Here is a 12,851-nt window from a genome sequence, read left to right on the forward strand (position 1 = left end):
ACATGGCTGAGACAGGAACTTGACAGTTACAGTGTCTTGGAAATAAGGATAACAGCTGGGTACATTCAGTCACTCAGAGAGTAGTGTAATTCATGTAAAAATAATGCTTGTTGGGAAAACTGTAAGAGGTTCACACTTGGTACTCCAGTGATGGAGAGTGCACTGCTGGCATGGCCCTCAGAGCTACAACACAGACAGCTGCAGTTCAAATAAACCAGGATTATTTCTTTATTATCTATTTATTTTTTCTTGTTTCACAGGGAAATCAACTTCAACCTCAGTACCCAATGGTGGAAGAAATGTGCTGATTCTTTGAGATATTGTTATTGTAGAAATCTGCTCCAAAATGCCCCTCCTTGAACCGCCACCTTATTGTGGTGGAGGGGTTTGAGTACCCGAGTGATCCTAGGAGCTATGTTGTCGGGGGCTATATGCCCCTGGTAGGGCTTCCCAAGGCAAACAGGTCCTAGGTGACGGGTCAGACTAAGAGCAGTTCAAAAACCCCTTATGAAAAAATTAACATCAAGGACCGTGACATCGCCCGGTATGGCACAACCGGAGTCCCACCCTGGAGCCAGGCCTGGGGTTGGGGCTTGAATGCGAGTGCCTGGTGGCCAGGCCTTTTCCCACGGGGCCCAGCCGGGCTTGGCCCGAACGAGCAAGGTGGGGATGTCCTCCCGTGGACCCACCACCTGCAGGAGGATTCATAAGGGGCTGGTGTACAGTGGATCGGGCAGCAGTCGAAGGCAGGGGCCCTGATGACCCAATCGCTGGACACGGAGACTAGCCCTGGGGACATGGAATGTCACCTCAATGGTGGGGAAGGAGCCTGAGCTTGTGCGGGAGGTTGAGAGGTACCGGCTAGAGATAGTCGGGTTCACCTCCATGCACAGCTTGGGCTCTGGAACCTTACTCCTCGAGAGAGGCTGGACTCTCCACTACTCTGAAGTTGCCCACGGTGAGAGGCGGCAGGCTGGTGTGGGCTTGCTTATGGCCCCCCAGCTTAGCGGCCATGTGTTGGAGTTTACCCCGGTGAACAAGAGGGTCGTTTCCTTGCGCCTTCGAGCCGGGGATAGATCTCTCACTGCAGAGTACCTGGCCTTCTTGGAGTCTCTGGGAGGGGTGCTGGAAAGTGCTCCGACTGGGGACTCCGTTGTTCTACTGGGGGACTTCAACGCTCACGTGGGCGACAACAGTGATACCTGGAGGCATGTGATTGGGAGGAACGCCCGACACTCAAGTAAAGAGAGGGGCGGAGCTGTCAACTGATCACCACCTGGTGGTGAGTTGGATCTGATGGCAGGGGAGGAAGCTGGACAGACTCAGCAGACCCAAACGTATTGTGAGGGTCTGTTGGGAACATTTGGCAGAACCCCCTGTCTGGGGGATCTTTAACTCCCACCTCCGGCAGAGCTTCGACCAGATCCCGAGGGAGACTGGAGATGTTGAGTCTGAATGGACCATGTTCTCCACCTCCATTAGGGTCTGGGAGGTGTTCGATGAGGCCATGGAGAGGGACTATCGGCCGGCCTCAAAGAAATTCTGGCAAACCATTCGGTGCCTCCGGAAGGGTTGTTTCCCTGCGGTGGGCAGTTGTTGACCTCGACAGGGGACATCGCCAGACAGTGGAAGGAATACTTCAAGGATCTCCTCAACCCCAGTGCCATGTCTTCCGATAAGGAAGCAGAGGCCGGGGGCTCGGACGTGGACTCATCCATCACCCAAGCTGAAGTCACCGAGGTAGTTGAGAAGCTTCTCAGTGGCAAGGGACCGGGGGTGGATGAGATCTGCCCTGAGTACCTTAAGTCTCTGGATGTTGTGGGGCTGTCTTGGCTGACACGCCTCTGCAATGTCACATGGCAGTTGGGGACAGTGCCTCTGGACTGGCAGACCGGGGTGGTGGTCCCTCTTTTCAAGAAGGGGGAGCAATGCGGTTTTTGTCCTGGCCACGGAACACTGGACCAGCTCTATACCCTCTTCAGGGTGGTGGAGGGCCTCAGCATTCCCCTGGAGGAGCTGGAGGAAGTGTCTGGAGAGAGGGAAGTCTGGGCATCTTTGCTTAGACTGCTGCCCCCGCAACCCGGTTCCCGATAAGCAGAGGAAAATGGATGGATGGATGGATGCTCCAAAATGTCTTAATGTGGCGTTGTCGAAGCCCCGTGTGACCCAGACTCACTGAGCAGAGACTTTAGCTTCTAAAAGATTTTGAGCAGGATTGACCAGTCAAAGATTTTTAATTATTTCTGCTTTATCAGTAAGTTTTGTTGCATTTATTTCAATTTCATAAGGACAAATGTCTGAAGAGCTAGGCAGATCATGGATACAGTGGAGCAGGGAGAGGAAGCAGAGTGATTTGGAATTTCATGCAGTGCTACATTAAGTTACATAGTGAAGCATCCAAGTATAAATTATTATGTATGTATGTTATGTACATGGAACTAATTTTAACTGCCCTACAGTGCATGCTATCTTGAACTTAATTACAGTATAGTTTACTTTACTGCTGGGAATCTTGTGACAAATGAAAGAGAATGTGCACACAAACAATCATGTAAATAGAAGATGGAGGTGCAAATAAAGACAGAATGTAATGCTCAATAATACTAACTAAAATAAAGAAATCTAAGCTAATATCTCAAATTGAAATGAATGACAAATATAATTAACATCCTTGAGTTCAGAATTTATTTAACAACAAAACTTTAGAAATGATTAAAAATTCTAAAATGACATATTTGATCTTACACATATAAACATCACATTTAAAAATTTAAGAAAAAAATGAAATGTGTATCACAGTAACATTTCAGTAAAAGCCTACCATTAATTATCGGTTTCTGTGAGTTACTGTCCTTGATGAGACGTACTGTTCCTAGAGAAGATGTGTGAACACATTCAGCCGAACAGCAGCATCAATTCTGTCAAACTTCACCTATAAGGAAACATCACTTCGATCTAGAAATTCAATCGAAACATTTAAATCTGTCATGCTGTACATGAGTACAACACAATTTAACTTGTGGTGCTAAAGATTTAGATTATATAATATGTAATAGAACCTCATTCACAGTGAATTATGTTTTGTTCGCTCATGATTGCGTGTAGTACACTGAAGCACACATCAGTACCCAGGTGTTATGTGGTAGCAGTCCAGACTGAGTTGCTATTTCAGACTGGGAGGCTGAAGCCACAGCTGGTTGTCCCCAGGCTGCACAAAGACTTCACTTACCTACAAAGGCAAACTGTAACCAGCTGTATTGTATCTGTCTTAACAATGAAAGCTTTAAGGGTTTAGATTGTTTTAGTCAGTCAACAAGCCTGCATGTTTTAGGACTGTGGGAGGAAACTGGAACTGAAAGGTGTCAGAGGCGTGTCCCCCCATGGTGAGGTTTATTATGAAAGGAAAAATAATGTAAATTACTTTTGTGCCAGTGAAGTTCATGTGAGGACAGAAGCCTGTTTGTTATGCAATTCCCCAGTTTTACTTTATTTTTCAATTCTAACTGAATACTCGACTGTATTATATTAACAGGCCAGCGACAATGCTCCCTTATAATTTAGCACTTCATCACTTGTCCCCTGTTATCTTGTAAGATGGGAGGAAGGGCAGGTACTGGAAACATCTAAACCGTTTCAAAGCTCTGGTGCAGAAAGGGATATCATGGCAGGACTGCTCACACATGGTTTCGCTCTTCTTATGCACACTGTCCTGCCACTTCTTGATGCCTCTCTCTTCATCAGTGCCTGGGAAAAAAAAAAGACAGGTGGCTCATAGTGATGTTTGCGCTTGTCTGATATTTTGACAGATAAAGTTTGTCATACCTGGAATGGTGTTATCCAGAATGAACCCAAAGAATCCTCCAATGAACATGTGTGTTGTGAAGAGCACTACAATCACTTGATCCAGCTCTTTTATTCCTTCAGACAGAGAAGAGGATAATCAAATGTTACCCTCCAGTAGTTGTAGAAATATTGACAACTATCAGTCTTACAGAGAGATCATCTTTACTCTAGACTCCTCCACGTAGAGGTCAGAGGTCAGTTTACTCAAATAGAGAAAGACAAGCTCTCCTGAACAAACATCATCAAAAACTGGGCCTGACAGTAAATGCTGTAGGAGCTGATCCACCCACAGTGCGGCTCCAATCCATCTGTTGGATGGATCTCATACCTGCTGTCTAGCTTTGTTTGCCAAATGACCCATATCTCTGTGTTGACGCCTCTGAGACATATACTTTTATACATTTCAACTCCCCAAACATGTCCAATAATGACACTGTCATTTAGGCACAAGACTTTTTATGTGATCGGTTTGTGGTGCTCAAACAATATCGGCACACAAGAATATCGATCGGACATTGATATCCTGCAACTCCCAGATTATATTCACTGACAGTGTATTTTTAAGTTCAATGCTGACCTTGTTTTAAAGTTTGTGCTTTGTAAATGATCACAAGTACAGTGTGCTGCAGACAGTCACACTCACTACAGAGGTTTGGATATGTTATGCAAGTAATGCTAATGTAGCCTTAAGTTGCTAGCTTCAAGCAAAAAGAGGAACGTATCATGGAGGTCTGGTCAGATCACTTCTTTTCAACTCCACAATGCCAGATTTTATTATACTTTTTCATTCTTAAACTTTAGTCTTCAGACCCAGTTGTTGCCGACTTATGTGAGGTCAGTCAGAGACAGGTGAGAAATTAAAGGAAGAACCTGAATAAATGAGTGGAGAAACCTAATGAATGCAGATGTTGGCGAGGGTCACTGATGGGAGTGGTCTCTTTGAGGATGAGTGTCACCCTCCATGAGACACGAGTGGTCACACACACACACACACACACACACAGTTTATGTTTCGTAGTCAATGGGGACTTTACATTGACTTACATTCATTTCCTGTAGACTAACCCTAACCTTAACCAGAACCACTACTTGCCTAACCCTAACCCTGACCCCAAACTTAACCTAACCCTAACCTCATCCTAACCCTAAACCATGTTGCCACCCTAAAAGTCAATTTCTTGCCCATGGGGACCTCAATTTAGGTCCCCACCGTGAAATGGGTCCTCATGAGTTGGTATGGAGTCAGGAAGAAGTCCCCAGAAGGAAAAACACATCCACACACACACACGCATTCATATATATATATATATATACACACACTTCCTGCCCAAAGAGGCAGCTGTCAAAGTTCACAGCACCCAATGAGTTGATTTTAAGTTCCACATCCTGTACATCTAAAGACATGTGGATGAGCAGCAGTTTGTTTAGAGAGCACTGACAGACTGCTTCTTGGGAGTTAGCAACAGAGTGTTGATGGTGGGGAAAAACTTGGGGGCAGGAGTACTTTATCTGAGTCGGGCAGATTACAGTCAGTGACATGGGGACTAGCCAAAAGGATTGAGAGCTAAGCAGCCTAGACCTGAAGAAACCAGACAAGCCCTCATACCCAGTGTCAAACTCTGGATTAGCACTTTCCAGGGAGACACTCGCACACATGACTCATGGGCTCAAGGTCTTATGTCTGCAGAGAGGAGGATTGCTCTTTTGACAGGACTTCATAGGAGGGACCACAAAGACACCCTACAGCTGATCAATGTGTAATCAAAAGCAAAGAAATAATTAGCTGATGGCCTGTGATTGATCTCTAATTATTTCTAAGATGTCTGATTTGCGTAAATGGGTCCCACCTATATGAATGTGCATGTTTGCATTATGTTTAGGAAAGCTGAAGAATTTTTCAGCGTTGCAGAAATGTTTCACTTCTTTTTGTCTAAGTTTGTTTTTATTTTTTCCACTTTTTCCTTGACCGCCTGGCTTTTCCTAGCGACTCACCTGACTAGCTAAAGTGACAGAGATGTAATCCGCCGGCTTTTTAACTGCAGCCATAGACATTTGTGTACACTGGAGCACACAGTCAACCCCAGGTTAAACCCGGATTAAACCTGGGTGGAAATGTATAAGACATTTGCCCTCTGTCACCTCAGCACCCTAATTTTCTCACTTGAACCCTTTTCATGAGCAACCACATTGGAAATGGAATTCGTAAATAACTGCTGGAATTTTTTTTTTTACAATGTATGCGTTGTAGCAGATGGGTTTACCACATTACAGCTGTCCAGGCAGGAGCAGGGCAGTTGTCAGTCAAAAACATGTGCTTTTTGAGGAACAACAATGATTAAAAATTCCTGAAAGTCAGTCAGAAATAGCTGCACTAATATGCACAAGTAAGTATGAAAACTATAACATTAAAAACCTGGTATGAAAATTTATGCCATGTGGTAACCTGCGTATTTTTAATATTATTTAATATTTAGTATTTGGCTGGTTGGGCTGGCTAGTATTTTAAATGTGTCCATGATGTTGTTAATCAAAAACCAAGAAACCCCCTTTTGACAGTTTCCAACACTGCACATCTGTGGTTGTTCTCCATGCAGCTAATGTCATGTATGGTCAAGAAAAGCCTGCTTAAATCACCCTGCAGTGACCCTCATCTTCAAACAGCCTATTTAGAGTAAATGAAACTAACACAAAAACACATTCAGGCTCAGGTAAGACAGTTAAAAAGGTTCTCCTTGCTACTCTAAGATCTAGGATAAAGACTAAAGGTAACCAGGTGTTTGCCATCTGGGCCTGTAGAATCTGGGAACACCTTAACCTTAGGAGCTTAGGCCATCCGTCAAGGGTAATCTGTAAGTGGAGCAGTGGGAGCACACTTCTCCCGCTCACTGACAGAGGACCATGTCATTCAGCTCAAAAATATTATCAACATGACTTATTTATTTATTACATTGCTTACTGATTCTATCACAGTTTTATCACCAACAAAAAAGACAGACTTATGATGCTGTCACGATCCATGGCACTTCCTGTCACAGGCTCTTATTTTGGTATATGTCTGCCTCCCTGTCATGCTCAGTCTCTGCTCCAACTTTACGTGCCCTGGCCAGTTCCAGTGACACACTTGTTTTCTATCAGTGTAATCACCAACCATCTTATAAACTGGCTCTCTTCACTTGCTCTTTGCCAGACTGTAAAAACTGTTTCACCAAAGACTCTCCAGGCAGCACCTGTAGATGGTCAACATCCTGCTTCTCTGTCTCCTGTCTCTCATCGACTGGTTTCTACTCTGGACCTCGACTCACCTCGCCCTCAGTTACCTCCTCCCTGTTGGCTCTGACTGTACTAGTTTATTCTTACCTGGCTTTGAACAGTTTTATAACTCCTGGTTTAGGGGACAGAGCTAGTGAGCACACATGTACTTTTATGTGTGTGCCTTTGTGAAAGTCACCTGTGTCAATGATGCCTGGATTGGAGTGAAACCAAGTCGGCAAGACAAGGCCACTGAAGGTAGAGAAGCCAAAGATGATGAGGTTACGGCTTGAGCTGAGGTCCACATACTGGAGGAGGACAGAAAAAGAGACAGGGGAAGGGTTATGCGATACAACCTGGTTAAAAATGATTTATTAACTCTCAGAAGCAATCGATTATTTTGTTGTTCTGTCTCAGCTGGCTGCCATCTCTGTTTTGAAAGTTGACCAAAATATGATTAGAAAAGATCCAGGACTCTATTTAGGTGCAGGATTGGCATTTATGTGGTCATAACAGGCTGGGGTCAACACACAGTGTACTCTGAAAGGTTAATCTAACTGGAAGGAGAAGATTTTTTCCTGCCTCATTACCCTGTACGACCATGATACAGTAAATCTGAGAGGGGCTGTTGATCAATAAAAGAGTCGGCATGCCCTCTACTGAGTTAGCCTCTGTTCCATTAGCTTTGGTTCTAAATGTATTTTCCCACTGAGGATTTCTTTCACTGGTCTTCCGGAAAAACTGAAAAGTGATACTGGGCCTTCCTGTCCATAAGCTAAATCTAAGCACACTATTGTTGCAACCCAGATTAAAATAAGCAACTGTTTTGTAAATACAATATACTGTAGCTCCCACAAGGTTTTGACACCTCAAGGGAACTGTATTTGTTTAATGCAAACAAAATAGCTGTTAGAATACAACTGTCTCGTTCAAGAACCCCTCAGCAGGGTGGATGTTTTGTGTCCCAGGGTCTTGATTTTCAAAAGAGAGCGGAGTCTTTATACTCCATACAGCTGGTGAGTTGGATAAAAGTATCCAGCACACAGAACGTGATACGTGACCATACGGAAACAATGCTTACCTGAAGGTTGGATATCCCCACTGCTGAGATCATTCCAAACATAACAAGGAACATGCCTCCGATAACTGGGTCTGGGATGGTGATGAAAACCGCTCCAAACTTCCCAAAGATCCCCAGTGTGATCATGAGAACACCAGTTGTCTGGAGGACCAGTCTGCTGCCGACCTGGCATAAAGTGAGCACAAGCACTTGTTATCTGGTGTGATGGGTTAATCCATCATTCTCACCATGCTGGCTTTATTTTTACCAGAAGCCTGCAAAATACATAAAACATTCAGTGGTAGCATATGATTTAATCTTTGGTGGAAGCAGCACAGCCTAAAGACAGGCTGTTATTTTAAACAGGATTAAACATATCAAACTGACACACCCTGACTCAGTGATGTAGACATTTGTCAAACCATTTCTAGAAACTGCAGATCAAAAGCAAAAATCCCAAATTATCTCTGTACTCGTTGTCCTCAAACATTGCCAGGCAAAGCAAACAGCCACCCACAAAGAACGCCATGCATACGAACTGATGTCAGTGACTTCATTAATATGAACATAATAGAGTTCCTACTGAGGTCAGCACACATAGAAATGTATTTAAAAAGATTCATTAAAGTCAGTCCCTTACTAATGTTTAGATTTATCAAAAGTCATTAAAGACAAGCAAAAAGCAAGATCAACAATTATCATTATATGAAGTCATACAAAATGTCCACAAGGAAAAATATGTAACAAAAAGAATTAATTATAAAAAGAAAAAAAGAATGTAATGCCATGGAATTTCAAAGTAGAAATATCATGTCTCAAGTCATTGTAATGTCTTGTTGGACTCTGGGTATTACATAGCATTCTAGTAAAATACTCCACTAATATGCAAATAAAGACATAATAAACCTTTTCAACATGAACAGTGTGACTGGTTGCCAAGCGAATACAGCAAAGCGTTTTTATACATGTTCTCATCTGAGTGATATTGATGGGCTCTGGTTTGGTGATAATAAAGATAATCATTTTGAAAACAGGCAATAGTTTAACAGGATATAGTTGACATCTGACATGTGAATAGTGGTGTTTCTCACTTCAGACTCTATAGTAATTATCCTGATATATCTGCAGGTTAATGACCAACACTGTAGCTGTCCAAAATGAAGTTGTTTCAATTCCATAAGTATACATCTCCAGTATATTCTATACCTCTTCATATAGACAAAAGAATCGAATGTATGGCTATTTTTTAATAAAGTATTTGTTTCCACAAGTTGAAATTTCTCAGTTGAATTCTGGTGTTTTGCAAAAAATTGTGAAATAAGTATAAAGACACAGAGCAGCCCCTCCTCCAGTTATATATGACCTTCACTTAAATCCTCAGCCTGGTCAGCAGTTCAGACAGTGAGACTCACTAACCTCAACTCATTCCCCTCTACTTGACACTCAGTACATACAGTAGCTGTGTGCATCATGTGTGTAGAATATATACAACACAGCACATGAGAGTTCCTGCATTGTGTGTGTGTAAAGTCCATGATGATCATATCAAACAGCTGCCCTCAAACAGGCCTTAAAGTTGGAACAATTAATGATTACTGATTCCCTACTATCTAATCCTTTGACCTAAAATCTAAACCTGAATATATTTTTTAAATTATTTATTTATAATCACTTACTATTGGATCTTCCATTGTGCAGTGGAACTGATAACTGGAGATGACAGTGCATTCTGGGTAGGATGTGAACCCTGTTGGCCTCTCATTAGGTCCTTGAAGGGCTGAGTTTACAAAAGCCCATTGAAGTTTTCATTGTAATCTACCGACACTGAAAACAGCAGCAGGGATTCTTCCAAGGGCAGTTAACCATCAAAGTGCTCTGCCAGACCTCAAGGAGTTTCACTGACTGAGGCATGAAGTGACAAGTATTTGTCTGTCAGGATACAGGTAACTGGTCCTGCAATTCAGAGATAATCTGGCACTGGTAGTATAAGTAAGGAAAAACGGCTGTGAGAAGAATAAGACTTACACGTTTATGCTGTCAGTGTTTGAGTTACAGTCAGTCGGCTCATAAGCAATTACAGCACTTTTCAAATTATTTCAGTGGCATACTGGTTTGTCTGTAGAAAGACAGAACCGGGGGCAGGACAAATAAAACACAACAACAAAGTAGAACAACATAAAGTAATCCAAATAATAAGAGGATGAAGAGCCTCACCTGGGCCGGGTGTCGAACGCCTTAGAAAACAGATAGTGTGCAGAAAGTGACCAGGTTCAGAGCAGATCTAATGGTATAAGGGGCCCTGTTCCTTAATCCACGGACTACCACTGCAACTGCTATCAATACACCTGATGATGTCAAAATATGGGATTTTCAAATCCTACACAAAGTGATATTTAAGTTGAGCTAACAAATATTTTTATTTCTTTATAGGTAGACTTATATGACTGTGTGAAATATAAAAGGTGTGATTCCTAAACCCAGAGTATCGTCACTGCATCTGCAGCACTGTGAAGCTTTTAGCCTCTTTAAACTCTTTTGGATTGATGTAATGTCCACTTTATGGTTCAGCCTCAGCGATCTCCTCAAGCCTATTCCATCAGCAGCAGGCAGCTATGTTCCCTAAACAGGGGATGATAAATCCACTGTATGCTGCCTGTCCAGCAGCAACTGGCAGACAAACTTAACTACTAGCTGGTGAAGAAAGTGAGCATCTAGTCAGGCATCTTTAATAGCAGTTGAGTGAGACCAGTCACTAGGAAAATGACTCCAAATAGATGCAAATGTTGCTTGTCTACATGATGTATAAATAAGCAACTTTGCTAAAATGTTAGCTAATGACTTATTATTCTTAGGACTGTAGGGTGGTCAGCCTTTCACAGAATCCTTTTTGCCCCCCAGTGGCCAGAAATGAATGCAGCTTTAAAGAGTACTAAGAAACTTTTAAGACTAATATGACGTGTACCTTGGTAATGCCAAGCGCAGCAATGTTCTGGCTGTAGGAGGTGGTGCCATTTCCAGTTCCCCACAGTGCAGCCAGGATGCAGCCGATGCCCTCCACAGCGATACCTCGATTGACGGCGTGAGTCGGTGGTGGAGGGGCACCGCACAAGCGAGCACAAGCGTAGTAGTCACCGATTGATTCCATGGTTGATGCCAAGACCCCTGCCATCATACCCAACACTGAAGCTAGACTCACTGTGGGCATACCCCACTGACCTATGGGGACAAAATAAGCACACTTTTGTTTCCATACTCATCACTAAAGACATAACGAGGGTTGTTCCAGGTCTGGGTAGCAGAATAGATTAATGTTCCATGTTTCGTTTGACCGAGTGAATGGCCAGCAGGCTGCTACCAGATGACCTGAGAAGCCCAGGGGTTAAAATGTTAAAAGCCAAAGTTGTCATTGACTCCTTAGGCACTGAGGGATTTGTCGACAGCAGTGTCAACAACATCTGCCAGATCAAACATTTGCATGACACATGATGCCAATTTTACTTCGTCTTCTATACAAACAACAGATCCAAATAACATGCTAAGATTGTTTTGCAAGAGTTTAATGCAGTGAATAAATTCAAGCAGAAACAAATAGGTTACTTGTAAACATGATGGACAAACTGGGAAGAGTAGAGACTGGCAAGTCCTGAGATGGAGATTTAATGGAGACCATGACTATATTACAGACCCTTCACATATCAGCTCTGTACTCTCTACTCTCTGTTATCCAAAAAATAAAGTTATGTGTTGATGAGAAAAGTCACATTTGTCTGTATTCTTGTGTTCGGCTCCCATGAATGTGTCTTTGGAAGTTTTGGTACATTTACAGAAGAGTGCAGATGAAGGGAGAAAATCCACGGTGGTATCCTCACACAAACGATCAACAGGTGATCATGGAATACGAGCTCTCTGCAGCCACTGGCTCTTAAGGCGTCGCTTGGCTTTTTCTAATAACCCAAAACCTGCGTACAGCAGTATAGGATTAAAAGCTTGATTAGGTTTGCTGAAGTTCAGTTCTTCACAACATGGTTGCAAAACTCATATACAAGCCTCTGTACAAACCAAAAAACTGCAGATTAATTTTAGAAGTTTTCATCTCACAGAATACAGTTATACACCAATTCATCCATGAGTCCATAGACCTTCGGGTGTCCACTGGCAATCAGTGGTCACAAAATGCTCAGTGCGCCATATGCAGACATACAGTAAGTCAACATGTATGCAGAAAGCTTAGCGATGCTTTTAACTTGATTCCATTTTAAATGTTATTATTTTATGTACATTTATTGAAAGACACAATAAGGTCATATAAATTACAAAGCAGACTGCCAATTGCTTCCCAGTTAAGATAATCATCATCTGGACTGGCCGGTGCATAGTGGATTGGGCAGCAGTCGAAGGCAGGGGCCCCGACGGCCCGATCTCTGGACACGGAGACTAGCCCTGGGGACATGGAATGTCACCTCGCTGGTGGGGAAGGAGCCTGAGCTTGTGCAGGAGGTTGAGAGGTACCGGCTAGATATAGTCGGGCTCACCTCCACGCACAGCTCGGGCTCTGGAACCTTACTCCTTGAGAGAGGCTGGACTCTCTACTACTCTGGAGTTGCCCGCGGTGAGAGGCGGCGGGCTGGTGTGGGCTTGCTCATAGCTCCCCAGCTTAGCCGCCATGTGTTGGAGTTTACCCCGGTGAACGAGAGGGTCG

At 43.3% G+C, this 12,851-nt stretch overlaps 1 protein-coding gene across 1 annotated transcript in view; it reads right to left on the reverse strand.

The window, feature by feature from the left end:
* Window positions 1-2,739: 2,739 nt before the first annotated feature.
* LOC109956334 (solute carrier family 23 member 2) overlaps window positions 2,740-12,851 on the reverse strand; it is a 24,527-nt gene continuing 14,415 nt past the window's right edge. Inside the window, exons 8-12 of the mRNA XM_020593341.1 lie at window positions 11,115-11,368; window positions 8,174-8,338; window positions 7,292-7,400; window positions 3,823-3,918; window positions 2,740-3,744 (exon numbers count right to left, since the gene is read on the reverse strand). Of these exons, the coding sequence (XP_020448997.1) occupies window positions 3,569-3,744; window positions 3,823-3,918; window positions 7,292-7,400; window positions 8,174-8,338; window positions 11,115-11,368 (800 nt within the window). The 3' untranslated portion in view covers window positions 2,740-3,568. The remainder of the gene's footprint in view (window positions 3,745-3,822; window positions 3,919-7,291; window positions 7,401-8,173; window positions 8,339-11,114; window positions 11,369-12,851) is intronic.

The sequence above is a fragment of the Monopterus albus genome, unplaced genomic scaffold (genome assembly GCF_001952655.1).
Source record: "Monopterus albus unplaced genomic scaffold, M_albus_1.0 scaffold19.1, whole genome shotgun sequence".
In the NCBI taxonomy this organism is placed as follows: Eukaryota; Metazoa; Chordata; class Actinopteri; order Synbranchiformes; family Synbranchidae; genus Monopterus; species Monopterus albus.